We start from the raw sequence: 23,901 nt of genomic DNA, 5'->3' as shown, positions 1-23,901 counted from the left end.
GACCCGACCTGTGGAATCCTCACCAAGAAGGACTGTGACCCGACCTGGGGAATCCTCACCAAGAAGGACTGTGACCCGACCTGGAGAATCCTCACCAAGAAGGACTGTGACCCGACCTGGGGAATCCTCACCAAGAAGGACTGTGACCCGACCTGGGGAATCCTCACCAAGAAGGACTGTGACCCGACCTGGGGAATCCTCACCAAGAAGGACTGTGACCCGACCTGGGGAATCCTCACCAAGAAGGACTGTGACCCGACCTGGGGAATCCTCACCAAGAAGGCTGCAGACCGGAAGCAGTGGTGCGCTCTTGTGGACGCCTCAGGTACCTCAACACACACAGATGATTTAGTGAGTTAATAAATGTTTATCACCCTGTTTGAGATGATCTCCTAGATCAGGGGTATTGAAATCTTACCCTACAAGGTCCGGACTACTGTTGGTTCTCTCATTAAATGGCTGCCACCTGGTGTCTTAAGCCTAAATGAGTCCCTGATAAGAGGGGAAGAATGACATTAAGCAGTGGAACGGTCTTTAAGGTTCCAACATTTATTATCATAGTCAAATACAAACCACTCCTGTATTCACAGCCATTGACCCATAAAGGGTGATTTTGGACAGCCTTGAACATTCTCCTGGTGCCGATTCTGCTGACTGAGATACCCTACGAAGTGTGTTTACCATTGTTCTCAAGCCGATCTCAATGTCTAGGTGCCAATCCCATCTGAAGTGATTAAGGGCCGTTGTTTATTTGGCACATTGTGCTACCACCAAGACTACCTCCATCTATGGTACTAAATACAACACATCCTGCCTACGAGGATTGGAGAGTAGGCCTTGGATTAAACACTCACTAACATGTTTGTGTTTCCATTCCCAATAGAGCATCTAAAGAGAGAGTCAACATGCTCACTATCAAGCGTTAAAGAACCAGCCACTTTCTCCACAGAAGAGATATTTATTGGGATGGTATAGGAACACGTCAAGAAGCAGCCACTTTCTCCACAGAAGATATATTTATTGGGATGGTATAGGAACACGTCAAGAAGCAGCCGTATCTCAGAAGAATATGAATAGAATAAATCCACATGAACGTTTGACAGTCAACCATGAGGGTGCTCGTGGACATGGTTGTGGTTTGTAAGTGTCTGCAGATCTATAATTCATAAGCACAAAGATCTCACACAGACAGACAAGATAGGCAGATCAATTTATCAACATGCAGAAACATATAGGACAATACTGACTACACACAGTTTTACAAGTGCAAAGCCAACCTTCGTAGAGCAGAGCAAAGTGCTTCACTTTGTTTAGCTGGGATAACTTATCAGGTGACATCACAGGCAATGTAATACACTGCATCGGTGTAAGAAAATATCGAAATACCACTATATATTCTATTACTGGGTAATCGGCTTTTCTTATGGTCAATTTCACAGCATCCCCAGATGCCAATGTATCAGGTTTAAGGCACTACTATATAAAATAGGTCTTACTCCATATTACATCAGTGTGCTGGGGTTAGCTATAATGTCATATCCTGTCACATGTTAAGGGGTCCCGCTTTTCAGATCTAAAGAGATAGACAGTTGTGTAGGGTTTGGTTAAGTTTGGATACACCAACACTACACAACAGGATCTTTGTAGACTCCCATCTGTAGACTGCCAACATTCTTACTCCACCTGTCAGCATAAACAACAGACAAATGCTTGAAATATCCTTTAAAATGTACATCTGCAGTCCGAACAAAAACACTGAAACAAGCACTGCATTCTAGCAGAAAAGTGACACGCTAATGCCCTCAGTAGATATATATATATATATAAAATGTCCAGTTCAATGTGATTTATCAAACATCTCAGCTATGACAAAGTCCTTACATTGGAAGACAAACAGTGAAATATATGTAATAAAATAAGGCTTAAACGTATTCAGTTCATGGAGTAAATATATATTTATATCAGAAACTGTGTGTGTGTGCACGCGTGTTAGGCTACTGGCTGAAGATTACTTTTATTGAAAGAAACTGATAATGATTTATGAGAGATGCTCTCATAAAATTTCACCAAGCACCTAGACCTTACTGTAACCTGTATAACTCAGTAACATTATACCATAAAGACCTTGTGCAGTCAAAAACGTGATTTCTGTTTTTATTTTGACACGGAAGTTGGAATAATACTGTGAAATTGTGAAAATGCCCTTTAAGTATAAGAGCTTTTGAAAAGACTGCCTGAAATTGAAGCCTGTTTTGGTGGGATGGAGTTTTGTCCTGCCTGGTGACATCAATAGACCAATAAGAAACAAAGTTCCAAACCTCTTTGCCAAAACTGCTAGTTTTCCCTTCCACACTCAGACCACTCTGACAGTATTATCAATATTCTTGCTTGAGAAATTGCTCTTTGCTAAGAAAGCTTCATTTTATTTGACCATTTTAATTTAAAACAATCACAGTAAGGTACTTAAATTGTTACCCAGAAATGATTTGCTATTGAGATTTTAAAAAACTGTTGCATTGGACCGTTAATAAAATAGTATATGTCACACCATCAATCATACAATAACCCATGTTGCCTGCAACCTGCCACAACATGGGTAGTTGAAATAATACTTTTGTGGCAACTTTCTCGAACACAGATCACACCTAGTCCTGAACTAAAAAAAACACTTTCAATTAAGAATTTCCATTGAGCATGCTTCTCAGTCCAGGACTAAGCTGAATCTGAGTTTGGGAGGTCTTAAAGGTCTTAAAAAAAGGTCTTAAAAAAATAAAATTAAAATAAAACTTTTCTTGTACAGAGATGTTTCTTGTCTTTGAAAAGAAGTCACTTCAAGATCTCACGTCACTGGAAGCCACTGTCACTCAGGAGGAAAGAAGAGTTCCATTGTTTCTTTCATCTCTCCTCACTGGGGAGTGTCTCCATAAACAAATACCGTCACTGTGGAAATGTCCTGGGAATGAAGTTGTTGGTTATTATTTTCTGTATCAACAACTGATGAGTCAGGCAGTGACAAGTATTGGTTAGTTCAAGGTTGAATGAGTGTGTGTGCACATGCTCTTTGGTTCCTGCAAGTGTGTGTGGCAGTGCGAGTCCAGAAAACATTTAGTGTTCTTTCTGGTATTACGTGCTGGTCTGTACACAGCAAATTCTCCAGTGTTAAATCTACCACTCTTCCAGTGTTAAATTAACAAACCACTTAGTGTAAAGCCTTATTTTCACATTTCCCAGGTTGTCTTTCAAGTAAATTGTGGAGTTACCACCCATGACTGTATTTGTTAATGACAGAGACATGGTTGTTGCATTTGTTCATTTTCAGTCTTGTGGTCTTCACCAACTGAGATCCTAAGCAAATGTTATCATTAAAATTGAATTCTTTATGACAATACATATTTCATTAGGCCTTATTTTGATGTATCCTGTGAGTGGCCTGAAACTCACGGTTTGGCCTGCAATACATTTATGCTGGCTTGCAAAGTGATGTGTAATTCCTAATGGAATCCAGCCAGAGTGGGATATCCAACATTTGGAATGTTTTATTTTTTATTCAGAATGATTGGCAGGATTGGGAATACTAAGATACGGTAGGAGACTACCAATAGTATCTAAACTGGAACAACCATTTCAGTAATGGGTGCAATAAGTCCAGGTAACATATTGGATTAGTTTAGAAAAATGTACGTTATATTTGATTAGAACAAGATTAATTAATCTGCAAAAACATAAAACAAAGATTTTTAAAAAAACATGCAATTTACCATGCTGGGAAATATGATAATGATTGGAGTCAAAGCTGGTTATTAACACCAACATTGGGGTTCTATTACACCACAGTGTTAATTTAACACCTACAGAGTTAATTTAACTCCTATATCAACACTAGATATGTTACTGTAAAAACAACACTATGTAACACTGTGCATATTAAAGTACACAACACTAAACACGTACAGCGCACCGCAATCCATCCGTCCCTCCCTCCCTCCCTCTGTCAGAGTGTGTACGCATGTCTTCCCTATTGGTGCTTCATCGGGCTCATCAGTCATCACTCTCTATCTCCCCTCTATCACAGAGCCGTCTCTGGGTTCCCCACCCCTCCACTCTTCTCTGCTCCCTCCATCGCCTTTCCCGAGCCTGCCCTCACCCCTTCCGGCTGCTCGCTCTCAGTCTTCCCTCCCTCTGGCAGGCTGTTGAGCTTCTCCATCTCTGCGGGGGCTCCATTCTCTAGATGGGCTTCGGGCTCGTCTGACTTCTTCTTGATGCACAGGAAGTTGCCCAGGCAGATGACAATAGAGGCCAGAATGACCTCACAGCCAGCAAGCAGGAACACATGCATGTAGTTATGGGTGGTGTCCAGCAGACGACCTACGCAGAGGAAAGGAGAAGAGAGAGGTTATACAGGTATGAAGAGTTCATTACCTCCTATCCATTCAAGGCATAAGCGGTTTACTACTAGCTAAAGCAGTTTATTAGTAGCTAAAAATGTTCTTATGTCATTTCTGTCTATACTGGCTTCTGATTGTTTGAAGACTTCGTTCTAGACCACTAACCCCGGCTCAGCCCTAACCCCATATCCACACCCCGGCTCAGCCCTAACCCCATATCCACACCCCGGCTCAGCCCTAACCCCATGCCCACACCCCGGCTCAGCCCTAACCCCATATCCACACCCCGGCTCAGCCCTAACCCCATGCCCACACCCCGGCTCAGCCCTAACCCCATATCCACACCCCGGCTCAGCCCTAACCCCATGCCCACACCCCGGCTCAGCCCTAACCCCATGCCCACACCCCGGCTCAGCCCTAACCCCATATCCACACCCCGGCTCAGCCCTAACCCCATATCCACACCCCGGCTCAGCCCTAACCCCATGCCCACACCCAGGCTCAGCCCTAACCCCATGCCCACACCCAGGCTCAGCACTAACCCCATGCCCCATCAGCCCTAACCCCACCCACACCCCGGCTCAGCCCTAACCCCATGCCCACACCCCCTCAGCTCTAACCCCATGCCCACAACCCCATGCCCACACCCCGGCTCAGCCCTAACCCCATGCCCACACCCCGGCTCAGCCCTAACCCCATGCCCACACCCCGGCTCAGCCCTAACCCCATGCCCACACCCCGGCTCAGCCCTAACCCCATGCCCACACCCCGGCTCAGCCCTAACCCCATGCCCACACCCCGGCTCAGCCCTAACCCCATGCCCACACCCCGGCTCAGCCCTAACCCCATGCCCCAGCTCAGCCCTAACCCCATGTCCACACCCACCCACCCCATGGGCTAACCCCATGTCCACACCCCGGCTCAGCCCTAACCCCATGTCCACACCCGGGCTCAACCCTAACCCCATGTCCACACCCTGGTTGAACCCTAACCCCATATCCACACCCCGGCTCAGCCCTAACCCCATATCCACACCCCGGCTCAGCCCTAACCACATATCCACAACCCGGCTCAACCCTAACCCCATATCCACACCCGGGCTCAACCCTAACCCCATATCCACACCCTGGTTGAACCCTAACCCCATATCCACACCCTGGTTGAACCCTAACCCCATGTCCACACCCTGGTTGAACCCTAACCCCATGTCCACACCCTGGTTGAACCCTAACCCCATGTCCACACCCGGGCTCAACCCTAACCCCATGTCCACACCCTGGTTGAACCCTAACACTAGCCATTACCCTAACATTAACCCTGGCGTCATGTCCACACCCTGGTTGAACCCTAACACTAGCCATAACCCTAACATTAACCCTGGCGTCATGTCCACACCCTGGTTGAACCCTAACACTAGCCATAACCCTAACATTAACCCTAGCGTCATGTCCACACCCTGGTTGAACCCTAACACTGGCCATAACCCTAAGGACATGTCCACAACTAACTCTAACCTAATGCTTCCCTGTGGGTACCGACCTGCTCCAGGCGGTCCCACCAGCACAGCGATTGCCTCCATGAGCAACACCAGCCCTAAAGCGCTGGAGAACTTCTTGGTGCCCACGATGGCCATGAGAACCTCGAACTGCAGCGCCCCTACCATCCCATAAGAGAGGCCAAAGAAGATACAGAACACCACCAGACCAGGGTAGTCTGTCGCCTGCCAAAAGAGAAGCAACATTTAGTTACATTATACGACCATAGAAATATAATTACGGCGGCAGCGTAGCCTAGTGGTTAGAGCGTTGGACTAGTAACCGGAAGGTTGCGAGTTCAAACCCCCGAGCTGACAAGGTACAAATCTGTCGTTCTGCCCCTGAACAGGCAGTTAACCCACTGTTCCCAGGCCGTCATTGAAAATAAGAATATGTTCTTAACTGACTTGCCTGGTTAAATAAAGGTAAAATTAAAAAAAAAAATATGGATCCAATAGCTTCGTATCTTGAGATCTGGTCAATACAGGAATGCCATAATGATACAATAAATGTATTAAATATGATTTATATATTGTTAACATCCATATACAGTGTAAATACATCCATCCAAATAATATCAATCAAAACTTGTTCCAGCCTTACCCGTGAGCTGACCACGTCGGTGATGCCATTAAAGAGTATGGCGAAGCTGAACAGATACACACATCTAGGACGCACCCACTTCATCCCCGCGATCAGCCCACACGTGGGCCGGGCGAAGATATCAACAAACCCTAGGATGGTGAGGAGGAGGGCAGACTTGGTGTCTTCATTCCCCATCTCCTTGGCATAGCTCACCACAAACACAGGGGGCACAAACAGACCCAGTACCATGATGGACGCAGCTATGGCATAGATGAGGAAACCTCGGTCTTTAAATACGCTAAAGTCCAGGAGCTTCTTCGGAGGTTTGGGCTTTTTTTCTGCTTGGTCTACAGCCTGTAACTCCTGGTCCTGGGGCTTCTTGGGGCCCACCAGGGGCCTCATCAGGGCCCCACATGCGCAGCAGTTGAGCAGCAGACCTCCCAGGATGAGGAAGCCGCCTCTCCAACCGTAGTGGTACTGCAGTACCTTTGGGGGTGAAATATGAAGAAAAACATTAACAATATCGATGATCCGTAACTCCAACAGAGCATATAATTTCCCCATTGTATTTATTTTAATCGTTCATCAGAGTAGCACACATCTTTCATTGTGTTCATACATGTTTCTCCCTACATCATAATACTGATCTACAACTGCAGAGAGGGAGACTGAAGAGGAGAAGTGTAGTACCTGTCCCAGAGGCGAGAGGCAGCAGAGGGCCACGGGGCTCCCGGCAGCAGATAGTCCGTTAGCTAGAGGCCTCTTCTCACTAAAGTAACGATTCAGCATGATCAGAGATGGCTGGAAGTTCAGTGCCAGGCCCAGACCTGGTAGAAAAAGGGAAATGGTGGTCCTTCTGTAGCTCAGTTGGTAGAGCATGGCGCTTGTAACGCCAGGGTAGTGGGTTCGATCCCCGGGACCACCCATACGTAGAATGTATGCACACATGACTGTAAGTCGCTTTGGATAAAAAGCGTCTGCTAAATGGCATATATTATTATTATTATATATTAAACACTTCAATTGTGTGTGTTTACTAACCCGTTATAACTCCAGTACAGAGGTAGATGTGTGTTTACTAACCCGTTATAACTCCAGTACAGAGGTAGATGTGTGTTTACTAACCCGTTATAACTCCAGTACAGAGGTAGATGTGTGTTTACTAACCCGTTATAACTCCAGTACAGAGGTAGATGTGTGTTTACTAACCCGTTATAACTCCAGTACAGAGGTAGATGTGTGTTTACTAACCCGTTATAACTCCAGTACAGAGGTAGATGTGTGTTTACTAACCCGTTATAACTCCAGTACAGAGGTAGATGTGTGTTTACTAACCCGTTATAACTCCAGTACAGAGGTAGATGTGTGTTTACTAACCCGTTATAACTCCAGTACAGAGGTAGATGTGTGTTTACTAACCCGTTATAACTCCAGTACAGAGGTAGATGTGTGTTTACTAACCCGTTATAACTCCAGTACAGAGGTAGATGTGTGTTTACTAACCCGTTATAACTCCAGTACAGAGGTAGATGTGTGTTTACTAACCCGTTATAACTCCAGTACAGAGGTAGATGTGTGTTTACTAACCCGTTATAACTCCAGTACAGAGGTAGATGTGTGTTTACTAACCCGTTATAACTCCAGTACAGAGGTAGATGTGTGTTTACTAACCCGTTATAACTCCAGTACAGAGGTAGATGTGTGTTTACTAACCCGTTATAACTCCAGTACAGAGGTAGATGTGTGTTTACTAACCCGTTATAACTCCAGTACAGAGGTAGATGTGTATGATACTGGTGGCCAAGGATGCCAGAATCATTCCCAAGGAGGCAAAGAGCCCTCCCACCATCATCACTGGCCGACACCCAAACTTGTTCACCAGCACACTGCACAGTGGACCTGCAGACACACACATATGCACAATGAGGTGTGTGTAAGGCCAGTACAGAGCTGATTAATAAAAAAAAGTGTTCCAGTTCTCTGCCCCTTCCACTTGGAATGAGCTACAAAATCTATGGTGGAAAATGAATTGGGGGACTGTCAATTTCACCAAACCTCCCCCAAAATATATTCTGTTCAATGTAGATAATGTGTGCTTAGTGCTTTAGGTTGTAAATGTCTCTGAAATTTTGTGCTGCTATTTTGGCCAGGTCTCTCTTGTAAAAGAGAGGTTTCATTTCAATGCGACTGACCGAACATAGTAATATTGTTGTATTAGACATTTTGTAGATTTTCAGTGGTAAAGTAGTGGTGTAACAATGTGTTGTATGTGGTATTGTTTAATTTAAATGTTTTGTGATGTAATTCCCTCCCCCTTACTGGGGAGCCATAATAAACCCCAGGAATAGTAGCTACTGCCTTGGCAGGAACTACTGGGGATCAATAATAAACCCCAGGAATAGTAGCTACTGCCTTGGCAGGAACTACTGGGGATCAATAATAAACCACAGGAAGAGTAGCTACTGCCTTGGCAGGAACTACTGGGGATCAATAATAAACCACAGGAAGAGTAGCTACTGCCTTGGCAGGAACTACTGGGGATCAATAATAAACCCCAGGAAAAGTAGCTGCTGCCCTGGCAGGAACTACTGGGGATCAATAATAAACCCCAGGGAGAGTAGCTTCTGCCCTGGCAGGAACTACTGGGGATCAATAATAAACCCCAGGAAGAGTAGCTACTGCCTTGGCAGGAACTACTGGGGATCAATAATAAACCCCAGGAAAAGTAGCTGCTGCCCTGGCAGGAACTACTGGGGATCAATAATAAACCCCAGGGAGAGTAGCTTCTGCCCTGGCAGGAACTACTGGGGATCAATAATAAACCCCAGGGAGAGTAGCTTCTGCCCTGGCAGGAACTACTGGGGATCCATAATTAATACAAATACCTAGTAAAATAAAATGACATACATGAAGATCCTGTCAGTTTGGTATAGACTCTGGAGGTTGTAACGCCCCAGGTCTGACACCTTCTCTACTCTTTCTTGTACTAGCTCACCATTGGGAAAACACTTCAGTTGGATATACACAATACCAGTATGCATGTGTGTGTGTGTGTGTGTGTACCTGTGCCATAGAGCATGGCCAACAGTATAGAAGAAATCCATGCACAGTCGCTATATCCCACTCCGAACTCCCTGATCAACTCCTTGAAAAACACACTGACAGCCTTGGGGAAGGCATAGGAGAACCCAGTGATGACAAACCCTCCGGCCAGCACGGCCCAGCCCCACCCTCCGTCTGGCGCCTTCACATCACTAGGCTCATCGTCTACCACGGCTCCTCCCATGATGCTCTCTGCTAGGAGATTCCCTCAACCCTCTGTCCCGTCAGCTTGGGTCAGAACTGAGAGAGAAGAGACGTAGATGTAGACAGTAATAGAGAAGTGGGTAACATCAGGGTTAGACACACAGTGTATAAGGGAGGGTCAAGTTATTACTACAAGTTATGAGATTGAAGACCAATAATGGACTGGTGCCCCAAAGTATAACTCCATAAGACTAAAACATTAGTAATACTTGGTAGTGAGCCGTTAGATCTGTCTGGTACCAGAAACAACAATCCTGTAAAAGACACATTTGTTGAAAGATAACAAATACACCACAGATGATACAGAATAAAGGAATGGCGTTTTGGGATAGGGATTTTCAATAAAGTGAAAGCTACTGTAGTTAACAATAAAACAGCATGGATACAACACTTGGCAATAGGTCGAGGCCTAGAATTTAAGAGTTGGGATGGCTTGTCTGTGGTACATAATAATGGCTTGTCTGTGGTACATAAGCTAATATTTTAGCAATGTGTATCAATTATCAATAGGCACAGTCATAAGATAAGTCCTACAGCTTAACGCCAACAAGCAAAGAAAGGCAGTCAGGTTGTGTGCTTATTTATCTGTGTTGAACTCTGGGAGCTTCTCAGGGGCTCTGGTACACATTCCAAAGTTCTTCCTTCTATAAAAATCCATAAAGTGGAGATGACTCAATGTCCTAAGGGTGTCTATCAAGAGCTCAAAAACATATTTGTGTGCTACAGAGGTCATTCAGGAGGGAGTCCCCTATGGGACATGGACAGTTTGACAACAATTGAATAAAGGCATTCACAGTATTTTATAGTTCTAGGGATGGTTTGACTCAGCCTACGTGACCTCTGATTGGCCGAGCTTCAGGTCAGTCCTTCCATTTGAGTCACAGTGTGAAAGAAGGTGTGACTGAGTTAGGTCATGTTCATAACAATGATGTCCATAACTGGCTGTACCAGTGGCTGTACATTCAGTCACAGAACCTGTTTCAACGTTCATGTCATTTCCTTGTGTTTCCGTGGATACCAAAATTGACATAGATCATGATTAAAACATTTCTTTAAAGTTATTACTATCTGAAATAAAAATGTACACGAAGCATAGTGAAAGACATAGCACAGTAACACAATGATATCGGACATTCTCAAAAGGACACTCGGAGCCAAAGAGTAGGAAATGTAAGGTTTTGGCACTCTGTGTCCTTTGGGAAAGAGAATGTAAGGTTTTGGCACTCTATGTCCTTTGGGGAAGAGAATGTAAGGTTTTGGCACTCTGTGTCCTTTGGGGAAGAGAATGTAAGGTTTTGGCACTCTGTGTCCTTTGGGGAAGAGAATGTAAGGTTTTGGCACTCTGTGTCCTTTGGGAAAGAGAATGTAAGGTTTTGGCACTCTGTGTCCTTTGGGGAAGAGAATGTAAGGTTTTGGCACTCTGTGTCCTTTGGGAAAGAGAATGTAAGGTTTTGGCACTCTGTGTCCTTTGGGGAAGAGAATGTAAGGTTTTGGCACTCTGTGTCCTTTGGGAAAGAGAATGTAAGGTTTTGGCACTCTGTGTCCTTTGGGAAAGAGAATGTAAGGTTTTGGCACTCTGTGTCCTTTGGGGAAGAGAATGTAAGGTTTTGGCACTCTGTGTCCTTTGGGAAAGAGAATGTAAGGTTTTGGCACTCTGTGTCCTTTGGGAAAGAGAATGTAAGGTTTTGGCACTCTGTGTCCTTTGGGGAAGAGAATGTAAGGTTTTGGCACTCTGTGTCCTTTGGGGAAGAGAATGTAAGGTTTTGGCACTCTATGTCCTTTGGGGAAGAGAATGTAAGGTTTTGGCACTCTGTGTCCTTTGGGGAAGAGAATGTAAGGTTTTGGCACTCTGTGTCCTTTGGGGAAGAGAATGTAAGGTTTTGGCACTCTGTGTCCTTTGGGGAAGATAATGTAAGGTTTTGGCACTCTATGTCCTTTGGGGAAGAGAATGTAAGGTTTTGGCACTCTGTGTCCTTTGGGGAAGAGAATGTAAGGTTTTGGCACTCTGTGTCCTTTGGGGAAGAGAATGTAAGGTTTTGGCACTCTATGTCCTTTGGGGAAGAGAATGTAAGGTTTTGGCACTCTGTGTCCTTTGGGAAAGAGAATGTAAGGTTTTGGCACTCTGTGTCCTTTGGGGAAGAGAATGTAAGGTTTTGGCACTCTGTGTCCTTTGGGGAAGAGAATGTAAGGTTTTGGCACTCTGTGTCCTTTGGGGAAGAGAATGTAAGGTTTTGGCACTCTGTATCCTTTGGGGAAGAGAATGTAAGGTTTTCAGTGAGGTTCAAACTCTTATTATTGTAGCAGTCTGGTCCCATGTTGTTTTCCAGGGACTACACTCTGCAACATCTGGTTGTTGTGCAAAGTAGAAGGGTTTCCATTGATAGAGGCCATTTGCTGCCGGGTCCAAGGCTAGTTCCATTGTTATTCAATGGTGCCATTTGGGTGGCTGTAATCTCAATTTGAAAGGGAGGGGGACAGAAGAGGGAGAAGGGTATTTCTCTGTGTGTTCCTGGATGAGCTGAAACCAATGAAGAACTATAACAGCAAATCAAAACAAGGAGACATCCTGTTCCAGCACCCACACCCTGCAGAAAAGACACAGCAGCATCCTCCACAGTACAATAACAAAAAAGTGCGCAGACTTTATAATATAATATAGATTACTTATATATATACTTTCACATCCATTGACTTATGTCAATGGGACACTTCTGGGAAAATTCAGATCTGCAGTTAGACTATCGGTTATATACTCCTTCAGTGTCTATTAGCCCTCTGATCTCTCATTTATTTCTTTAGTACAGAAAAAAGGTTTAGAGTCAAGGTTTTACACAATATCTGTTATAGTCCAGGAAGTTGCTTTTTATTTTTTTATTTAACCAGGTAGGCCAGTTGAGAACAAGTTCTCATTTACAACTGTGACCTGGCCAAGGTAAAGCAAACAAATGTATGTACAAATAAAGATTTTTCTATTTATGTTCCCTTGTGTGCAAATGTAGACAATAAATAGGCGAAATAATTACAATTTAGCATCAACACTGGAGTGATAGATGTGCAAGTAGAAACAATGGGGTGCAAAAGAGCAAGAGGATAAGTAACAATATGGGGATGAGGTAGTTGGATGGGCTATTTACAGATTGGCTATGTACAGGTACAGTGATCGGTAAGCTGCTCTGACAGCTGATGCTTAAATTTAGAGAGGGAGATAAGTCTCCAGCTTATTTTTTTTATTTTTGCAATTCGTTCCAGTCATTGGCAGCAGAGAACTGGAAGGAAAGGCAGCCAAAGGAAGTGTTGCTAACACTGCTGGAGCGAGTGTTGCGGGTGGGTGTTGCTATGATGACCAGTGAGCTGAGATAAGGCGGGGCTTTACCTAGCAAAGACTTATAGATGATCTGGAGCCAGTGGGTTTAGCAACAAATATGTAGTGTGGGCCAGCCAACGAGAGCATACAGGTCGCAGTGGTAGGTAGTATTTGGTGACAAAACGGATGGCACTGTGATAGACTGCATCCAATTTGCTGAGTAGAGTGTTGGAGGCTATTTTGTAAATGACATCGCCAAAGTCAAGGATCGGTAGGATTGTCAGTTTTACGAGGGTATGTTTGGCAGCATGAGTGAAGGAAGCTTTCCAGATTTACTTTTGGATTGGAGATGATTAATGTGAGTCTGGAAGGAGAGTTTACAGTCTGACCAGACACCTAGGTATTTGTAGTTGTCCACATATTCTAAGTCAAACTGTCCAGAGTAGTGATGCTAGTCAGGCGGGAGGGTGTGGGCAGCAAATCGGTTGAAGAGCATGCACTTAGTTTTACTAGCATTTAAAAGCAGTTGGAGGCCACGGAAGGAGTGTTGTATGGCGTTGAAGCTCGTTTGGAGGTTTGTTAACACAGTGTCCAAAGAAGGGCCAGAAGTATACAGAATGGTGTCGTCTGCGTAGAGGTGGATCAGAGAATCACCAGCAGCAAGAGCGACATCATTGATATATACAGAGAAAAGAGTCGGCCTGAGAATTGAACCCTGTGGCACCACCATAGAGACTTGCCAGAGATCCGGATAACAGGCCTTCCGATTTGACTCACTGAACTCTATCAGAGAAGTAGTTGAACTGTCCCAGTAGCCAACAGCAGTCTCTTATATAAGGAGGCTGCAGTGAAACGGTCTCAGGGAGGGTGTGAGAGAAATTATATACATGATTATAGTAACACAAGAGAAAGATACACTTATGGGTTAATTTCCTGTTATGGTAAAATGCATTGTCTATTGTATAGGACAGGAAGCAGATAAAGGCCACCAGTATGTCCAGCCTAGACCAGCTGGACATACAAAGATCAGACGGATAGACAAAGGAGGGGGTCAGCCATATGACCAACTGATGGATTACAGACATCAATAGCATCACAGGGGAGACACATACGTCTGTTTGATCTTAGACAACCATATGAAGAGAAGGCGACCAGAACAGCTGGACACCCTAAAGCTAAAGGAGATGAAAGACACATACAAAAGGGACACAGAGTTAATTACAGGGTCTAAACACAGGCCACAAGAAAGAGGGACGTATATTATCTTTAGGTCAAAGCAAGGGTCTTGTCATCATTATAATCTGACGGAAAGCAGATGTGGGCGTTACTGGGCTGAACAAGCAGGATGCACAGATTGGGAGGTAACTGTATTTGCATTGGGGGATGTTGATGTATGTGTGGGTATAAAATGAAGAGTGAGAGCTCCGGAAAGGGGTGTGTCCAGCGGGGCTCTCCGGCTTGTTATACTGTTGTGTTAAAGCCTGATTGATTTCACAAAGTTCTGGTATGCGTTCTATTTGATCCGATTTTCCACTACAAGGGTAGCCGAGGGGATGACTGTTTCATATTTTAGGTTATTACCTGCTGAGGGGGGATAAACTTTGAGGAGGCCAGGATCATTCCCAAGGAGGCAAATCACAGATGTGGCACATCATTGTGCACGTTATGTTACACATCATGAAATATATTTATACAAATTACAGACAGTAGCCTATAAGTAGCAAAATAGAAATCAATTAATTGAATATGAAATGCATTTCACAGTGATTGACATAGGCCTATACTGTTTATATGTTGATGAAGTCAGTTTGAATAATATTTAGCCTACGTTGCTCGTTTGTGTCAATTGCAGCTCTGGAAGAGAGAATCCACACTACAGTGGTGAAAGTGGAGTGGGGTCGTGTTTTCGGTGATTTATATTCATAAATGTATTTTTTTTACAAAAATGCATCTCTCTCCCAAAGGGCTTTATTGGCAAGGGAAACATGTCTACATTGCCAAAGCAAGTGAAATAAACAAAACAGAAATTAACAGTAAACATTACACTCAAAAGATTTCAAAGGAAGAGACATTTCAAATGTCATTATGGCTATGTAGTGTTGTAGCGAGGACATAAGGGAAAATAAATAAACAAATATGGGTCTGTAGTCAAAATATAGAAAATAGCATAGCTCAACTAGGTTGGTGCTCTCCCTCCTGCCTTCCCTCCTAAAAAGCTCTGTTGACGTCAGAGATACACTTGTTTTTGTGAGGAAACATCTAAAAATAACAGGAATTTCATAATATGAAAAGCGTATACTAAAATACTACATGTCATGTCTCAAAATTGATATGCATCTTACCTCTATATTGTTTTATGTCCTCCTGATTTGAGAAGAAAGATGACGAGTTCAACGGTGAGCCTGTCAGTTTGCCTTAATTCTCTCACAGCATCTGGCCTAGCTGACACAATGCTATTTTACAGATTTAAAAAAAACATTTGTCCTCCATTGATTTACCCCCCCTAATTTTGACCATCCTACAAGAGTAAAAACTCCAATAACATTTTGTTTATGATAGAGACATGCGGTTTGGACCATTGGTTTTCTTAGAGGAGTATCTGCACAATGAACACATTTTACCTGTTGGTCAAAAGATGTGTTTGATTGGACACCTTATCACTATTGAATAATGCAACCAGACCATATTACACTCTTTAAAAATGCAAAGAGGTGGGTGGAGCTGGCTTAAGAGGGGGTGCACAACGCTGAATGTGTGTAGACAAAGGAGAGCTCTCCAGTAGTACAAAAACATTCAAAAGGCAATTTTCTTAACAGTGTGGTTACAAGTTTGTCAACAGAATTACTGTCCACTAAAAAGCCATCTACACATTCAGAAATACTTTTTTTGCCAGCAAGTGACAGAATAAATACAACTTTGTTGATAATCTATCGACACTGATTAATAAATATGTTTTAAAAAAGTAAACATCAGATTCCACAGCATTGAATATGTAGCAAATCACCTACCCTTGAAGCAGCTGTAACTCTCTGAATGGGATGTGAGGTGCGCGTCTGCTGTATGAACTACTCCAGTGTCGCATGTAGCCACCTGGCTCCCAACCAACACGCAAACATACACTTCTCCCCTAGCCCCTAGCCCCACCTCTATTCAGCCAGCACTCCACTATCAGCTCTCCTAAAATAAGATTGACATTTCCCATCCCAGGACACATGCACGATTACTAGGATCACTTTCTCTGTGGATAACAGGCAATGCTGTACAGGCGGGAAACATTCAGACCTTTAACGAAGAGGGGTGCACTGTTACCGTGTTGCTCACATTGCCTAGAAGGCCGTGTCAGTTTGGGATTGGACATCCCACGGCATCAAGATCGAATGCTTTCCTGCTAGGACTTCTGCCAGGCCAAACTGACATACAACACATTTGCAAACACATTATCTCACACACCTGTGGCACTGATCCTTGTAGACCACTGATTGACTATGACAGAGTACTGATGTCTGTTCAGAATATTCAGGGCTAAAGATCCAGTGGGACCAGGCAGGTTGTGTCACAGGCTAGATGTGTTCCCCTCTACACCAACACTATAGCTAACAGTATGGGTCTGGCACAGGACAAGCCTTGGGACCTGTTATTTTATCATCGGGGCTTCCAGAAGCCAACAAGTATCAACCAACCATATCCATGTGGCATTGCGGTCTCCCTTGGCTTCAGGAATAAGTTTCCTGCTAAAGCAGTGAACATCTGTTGAACCCTGAATCCTAAACCAGTAGTTAACTTACAGCACAATGTAATGATTAAGAGTGAGAGTATTCCATTCATGGCTTGGATGACCAAGCACACAAAACACTACAATCTCGGTCACCTGTTATAACTACTGTTCTAGACCTTCTTGGACTGAAGAATGTAGGCACACCTGGACATCTCAGAATATATATAGTTCATTTACAAAGTATTCCCTTGCCTTTTTCCACATTTTGTCACGTTACAGCCTTGTTCTAAAATTGATTAAATTATTCTATACACAATACCACATAATGACAAAGTGAAAACAGAGCAAATTTATATTTAAAAAAAAACTGAAGTATTCAGACCCTTTGCTATGAGACTCGAAATTAAGCTCAGGTGCATCCTGTTTCCATTGATCATCCTTGAGATGTTTCTACAACTTGATTGGATTCCACCTGTGGTAAATTCAATTGATTGGACATGATTTAGAAAGGCACACAACTGTCGATACATCGTCCCACAGTTGACAGTGCAAAAACCAAGCCACGAGGTCGAAGGAATTGTCCGTAGAGGTCCGAGACAGGATTTTGTTGAGGCACAGATCTGGGGAATGGTACCAAAACATTTCTGCAGCATTGAAGGTCCCCAAGAACACAGTGGCCTACATCATTCCTAAATGGAAGAAGTTTGGATCCACCATGACTCTTCCTTTTGGGCCGGAGGTAGCCTAGTGGTTAGAGCATTGGGCCAGTAACTGAAAGGTTGATAGATCGAATCCCTGAGCTGACAAGGTAAACATCTGTTGTTCTGCCCCTGAACAAGGCAGTTGACCCACTGTTCCTAGGCTGTCATTGTAAATAAGAATGTGTTCTTAACTGACTTGCCTAGTTAAATAAAAGGTCAATTAAAGTTTTTTAATACAAATCCCTAGAGCTGGCCGCCTGGCCAAACTGAGCAACCAGGGGAGAAGGGCCTTGGTCAGGGAGATGACCAAAAACCTGATGGTCACTCTTACAGAGCTCCAGAGTTCCTCTGTGGAGATGGTGGTCCTTCTGGAAGGTTCTACCATCTCTGCAGCACTCCACCCATCAGGCCTTTTTGGTAGAGTGGATGTCCTTGAGTGTCTCAATGTCCAAGTGGCCCATCCAAAGCCCAGACTTGAACTCGATTTAACAGGTCTGTAGATACCTGAAAATAGCTGTGCAGCGATGCTCCCCATCCAACCTAACATAGCTTGAGAAGGATCTGCAGAGAATAGTGGAGAAACTCCAAATACTGGCGTGTCAAGATTTTTTAATTTGATTTAACTAGGCAAGTCAGTAAAGAACAAATTCTTATTAACAATGACGGCCTACACCGGCCAAACCCAGACGACGTTGGGCCAATTGTGCACTGCCCTATGGTACTCTCAATCACAGCCGGTTGTGATACAGCTTGTAGAGTCATACCCAAGGAGACTCAAGTACTGTGTATAGGGTCTGTGACACCAGTTTTTTTTCCCCTTTATTTAACTAGGCAATTCAGTTAAGAACAAATTCTTATTTTCAATGACAGCCTAGGAACAGTGGGTTAACTGCCTGTTCAGGGGCAGAACGACAGATTTGTACCTTGTCAGCTCAGGGATTTGAACTTGCAACCTTCCGGTTACAAGTCCAACGCTCTAACAACTAGGCTACCCTGCAAATAAATTTGTCAACATTTCTAAAAACCTGTTTTTACTTTGTCATTATGGGGTATTGTGTGTAGATTGATTTAATCAATTTTAGAATAAGGCTGTAACATAACAAAATGTGGAAAAAGTCAAGGGGTCAGAAAGCTTTCCGAATGCACTGTATGTTCTGTACACTGTAACAAATGTGTTGAGTCAACTTAAAGCTAGAATCCTTACTTGAAACAATAACACTGCAGACACCACGCCTCTGTTTTGATTTTTTTTTAAAGATGAGGGATGGGCCTGGAGAAATGTAACAACTCTCAAATTTATAAAACAGAGCAATGGATACAAGGACTGACTATGCATGGAATCAAAACGATAGTTTAAGCCATGTTGAGGCTATACATTGTTTACAAACATTGGGGTAAAACAAGCATATTTTGGGTTCTGATGGGGTATGACAGTTGAAGTAAGCTTGAGGCAAGTATAAGATAGTGGCTTGCGAAAGTATTCACACACTCGGCATTTTCCTATTTTGTTGCCTTACAACCAGGAAAATGTATTTTTTGGAGGTTTGTATCATTTGATTTACACAACACGCCTATCACTCTAAAGATGTGAAAATATTTTATTGGGTGAAATAAACAAGAATTAAAAACCCCAAAAAACAGAACTTGAGCATGCATAACTATTCACCCCCCCCCCCCCCAAAAGTCAATACTTTCTAGAGCCACCTTTTGCAGCTGCAAGTCTCTTGGGTTATGTCTCTATTAGCTTGGCACATCTAGCCACTGGGATTTTTGCCCATTCTGCAAGGCAAAACTGCTCCAGCTCCTTCAAGTTGGATGGGTTCCGCCGGTGTAATGCAATCTTTAAGTCATGCCACAGATTCTCAATTGGATTGAGGTCTGGGCTTTGACTAGGCCATTCCAAGACATTTAAAATGTTCCCCCTTAAACCACCCGAGTGTTGCTTTAGCAGTATGCTTAGGGTCATTGTCCTACTGGAAGGTGAACCTCCATCCCAGTCTCAAGTCTCTGGAAGATTGAAACAGGTTTCCTTCAGGAATTTCCCTGTATTTAGCGCCATCCACCATCCCTTCAATTCAGTTTCCCAGTCCCTGCAGATGAAAAACATCCCCACAGCATGATGCTGCCACCACCTTGCTTCGCAGTGGGGATGGTATTCTCTGGGATTTGTTGGGATTACACCAGACATAGCGTTTTCCTTGATGGCCAAAAAGCTCAATTTTAGTATCATCTGACCAGAGTACCTTCTTCCATGTTTGGGGAGTCTCCCACATTCCTTTTGGCGAACACCAAATGTGTTTGCTTTTTCTTTTTCTTCAAGCAATGGATTTTTTTCTGGCCACACTTCCATAAAGCGAATCCTAAACATGCTCAATGGGTGACATGTCTGGTGAGTATGCAAGCCATGGTAGAACTGGGACATGTTGAGATTCCAGGAATTGTGGACAGATCTGTAACATGGGGCTGTGCATTATGCTGAAACATGAGGGGATGGCGGTGGATCAATGGCACGACAATGAGCTTCAGGAGCAGGTATCTCTGTGCATTGAAATTTCCATCGATAAAATGCAATTGTGTTTGTTGTCCGCCTGCCAATACCATAAACCCACCGCCACCATGGGGAACTTTGTTAACAACGTTGACATCGGCAAACCACTCGCCCACATAACGTCATACACCATGTCTGTGGTTGTGAGGCCGGTTTGACAAACTTCCAAGTTCTCTAAAATGACATTAACAGCTTATGGTAGAGAAATGAACATGGAATTCTCTGGCAACAGCTCTGGTGGACATTCATGCAGTCAGAATGCCAATTGCGCGCCCCCTAAAAACATCTGTGGCATTGTGCTGTGTGAAAAAACTGCACATTTTAGAGTGAGTGTGTCCCACCCGCCAACCCCTCTTTTACGCTGCTGCTACTCTCTGTTCATCATATATGCATAGTCACTTTAACCATATCGACATGTACATACTACCCCAATCAGCCTGACTAACCGGTGTCTGTATTTAGCCTCGCTACTGTATATAGCCTGTCTTCTTATTTCTTTACCTACCTATTGTTCACCTAATAGCTTTTTTTGCACTATTGGTCTGTAAGTAAGCATTCACTGTATTTGGCACACGTGACAAATATACTTTGATTTGTCCCCAGCACATGGTGAACCTGTGTAATGATCATGCGGTTTAAACAGCTTCTTGATATGCCACAACTATCAGGTGATGGATTATCTTGGCAAAAGTCAAATGTGCACTAACAGGGATGTAAAGAAGATACATAAAGAAGAGAAATAGGAGAAATAGGAAATAAACACTTCTAAGATATACATTAATGATTTATATTGTTGATACTATGTATTGGTCAATGAGAGGATTTGAAGCTACCGGTCGGCCATATTGGCACTCCCCAGAAGAAGCAGTCGTCCATAGGAATGGATGGAATTCTACAGTATTTCAATTCAAATGTTTCAAGGATTGTAGTGGGAACAGTAACATTTGTACTTTCTAAAAACTGATAAAAAAAATTTGTGTTCAACCTGCATAATATAATGTAAAAGTATGTATTAAGATGTCTAACAAAAAAACATGTCAAAAACAAATTTAGATACTAATAAATGCATTTCTATAGCTTCTAAAATATGTTTTACAACTGTGGGTGAGTGCCAAGATGGCGGCGCGGTGTTTTTAAAACAGCGCCCCCGTCAGTCATTTAGTGTATATATAAATCATTGATAAACATCCTACCGTAATATGTTAAATACCATCAGTTTGTGATATGGAACTTCACCTGTTTGACTTTGCCTAAAAACACATCTTCCTATCACAACAACCTGTTCGGCTACTAAAACTCATCACATCTACGAGTCTGAAGATCCTACGTGTAATTGCATTGAATCCTACGTTAGGCATAAATGCGCGTTTGGATCATTACATTTTCACTACCTCTACAAGCCATTATGTTGAATAAAATTATATTTTAACTTACTTCAACGGTTGGCCGTGTGGTTGGTCCTTTTGCATGTAGGAACGTGAGACAATATATACACAGGAAAGTATAATTACATCAATTTTTCAAAGCGCTGCTTGTGAGTTCATATTTCTATCACCCAAAGCATGGCACAAGATGAAAATACATATGAGACCCATGCATATTTTCCGAGCTCTGTGCATGCTTCAGTTGGTAGAAATCTGGACACATTACCAGCCCCTTGAAAAGTTGATGTAATTATACTTTCCTGTTGATATATTCTCACATTCCTACCTGCAAAAGGACGAACCACACGGACAAACGATAAAGTACGTTAAAATATAATGTAATTCAACATTCTTGTTTGTAGAGGTTGTGAGGTGAAACTTACTTGATCCAAACGCTCATTTATGACTGACATTGAATCAATCCAAAGCAATTCAGCGTCGGGTCTTTAGGCTACACAGATACAGTTGTGCAAAAAATACCATAGGTGCATACAGACAAAAATAATAAGTAATGCAATATTGATATGAAGTGATGACTTTGTATTAAAGCTCTTATAATGAAGTTATAATAAACACCACTGAATGAGACTGCAAGTCACGATTTATCGACTAAACGGACCTCAGCAATCGGTGACATACAAAATTATCAACGGGTATGGAACTTCAATCATGCCAATGTTCAGCAGTTGCCTAATGATCAGGGTTGTTCATACCTGAGGATGCTTTGTCTTCTGGTCCGGACGATGCGTTCACGCCTCCTTCTCATGCGCGTTTTTTTATTTTAGGGAATGATCTAGAAAACCTGCGTAAGAGGGCTCGGTCCTAAAGCCATCCCTTTTCACATATTTATTCCATGTCTGTGGGTTATACGTTGGTATGATATAGCTACATATATATATATTTGCATCATGTAGGCGAGGAGCTATATTAGTTGCATGCTGTCGAGGTAGCGTTAGCCAACCACCTGCTAGCTTAGCCCTCCTAATGTAGCTAACATCAGCTACGAATTTCTGCTGGCAGCTGCCATGTGTATCTGTATCTGAAATGTATGTCTCTCTCTTTCTAGCTCTATCTCTCTCTCACTCTGTTTGAGTAATGTTCAAATCAAATTGTGTTAGTCACATGCGCCCGAATACAACCTTACAGTGAAATGCTTACTTACGAGCCCCTAACCAAAAATGCAGTTAAAAAAAAAATACGAATAAGAAATAAAAGTAACAAGTATATTAAAGAGCAGCAGTAAAATAGCGAGACTATATACAGGGGGGTACCGGTTAGTTGAGGTAATATGTACATGTAGGTAGAGTTATTAGAGTGACTATGCATAGATGATAACAACAGAGAGTAGCAGTGGTGTAAAAGGGGGAGGGGGGGTTGTAAATGTAATGTATTATTTATTATGTGCAGTGCCTTGCGAAAGTATTCGGCCCCCTTGAACTTTGCAACCTTTTGCCACATTTCAGGCTTCAAACATAAAGATATAAAACTGTATTTTTTTGTGAAGAATCAACAACAAGTGGGACACAATCATGAAGTGGAACGACATGTATTGGATATTTCAAACTTTTTTAACAAATCAAAAACTGAAAAATTGGGCGTGCAAAATTATTCAGCCCCCTTAAGTTAATACTTTGTAGCGCCACCTTTTGCTGCGATTACAGCTGTAAGTCGCTTGGGGTATGTCTCTATCAGTTTTGCACATCGAGAGACTGACATTTTTTCCCATTCCTCTTTGCAAAACAGCTCGAGCTCAGTGAGGTTGGATGGAGAGCATTTGTGAACAGCAGTTTTCAGTTCTTTCCACAGATTCTCGATTGGATTCAGGTCTGGACTTTGACTTGGCCATTCTAACACCTGGATATGTTTATTTTTGAACCATTCCATTGTTGATTTTGCTTTATGTTTTGGATCATTGTCTTGTTGGAAGATAAATCTCCGTCCCAGTCTCAGGTCTTTTGCAGACTCCATCAGGTTTTCTTCCAGAATGGTCCTGTATTTGGCTCCATCCATCTTCCAATCAATTTTAACCATCTTCCCTGTCCCTGCTGAAGAAAAGCAGGCCCAAACCATGATGCTGCCACCACCATGTTTGACAGTGGGGATGGTTGGTTCAGGGTGATGGGCTGTGTTGCTTTTACGCCAAACATAACGTTTTGCATTGAATGCCAAAAAGTTCAATTTTGGTTTCATCTGACCAGAGCACCTTCTTCCACATGTTTGGTGTGTCTCCCAGGTGGCTTGTGGCAAATGTTAAACAACACTTTTTATGGATATCTTTAAGAAATTGCTTTCTTCTTGCCACTCTTCCATAAAGGCCAGATTTGTGCAATATACGACTGATTGTTGTCCTATGGACAGAGTCTCCCACCTCAGCTGTAGATCTCTGCAGTTCATCCAG

General features: G+C 43.1%; 1 protein-coding gene across 2 annotated transcripts; it reads right to left on the bottom strand.

The window, feature by feature from the left end:
• Positions 1 to 526: 526 nt before the first annotated feature.
• LOC124038589 (monocarboxylate transporter 4-like) lies at positions 527 to 22,450 on the bottom strand. Of its 2 annotated transcripts, none has more exons than XM_046354636.1 (8): positions 22,217 to 22,450; positions 9,569 to 9,847; positions 8,261 to 8,404; positions 7,196 to 7,332; positions 6,524 to 6,991; positions 5,925 to 6,105; positions 4,145 to 4,365; positions 527 to 2,953 (listed from the first exon to the last, which is right to left on the bottom strand). In XM_046354636.1, the coding sequence occupies exons 2-8, from the start codon at positions 9,789 to 9,791 to the stop codon at positions 2,906 to 2,908; spliced, it is 1,422 nt and encodes a 473-aa protein (XP_046210592.1). In that variant the 5' UTR covers positions 9,792 to 9,847; positions 22,217 to 22,450; the 3' UTR covers positions 527 to 2,905. The 2 variants fall into 2 exon arrangements, with proteins under 2 accessions (XP_046210592.1, XP_046210591.1); XM_046354635.1 differs by lacking the exon at positions 22,217 to 22,450 and adding an exon at positions 16,124 to 16,274.
• Between the last annotated feature and the right edge of the window lie 1,451 nt (positions 22,451 to 23,901).

Source organism: Oncorhynchus gorbuscha, linkage group LG06, assembly GCF_021184085.1.
Source record: "Oncorhynchus gorbuscha isolate QuinsamMale2020 ecotype Even-year linkage group LG06, OgorEven_v1.0, whole genome shotgun sequence".
NCBI classification, from domain to species: Eukaryota; Metazoa; Chordata; class Actinopteri; order Salmoniformes; family Salmonidae; genus Oncorhynchus; species Oncorhynchus gorbuscha.
This window is presented reverse-complemented; position numbering and strand designations above follow the sequence as displayed.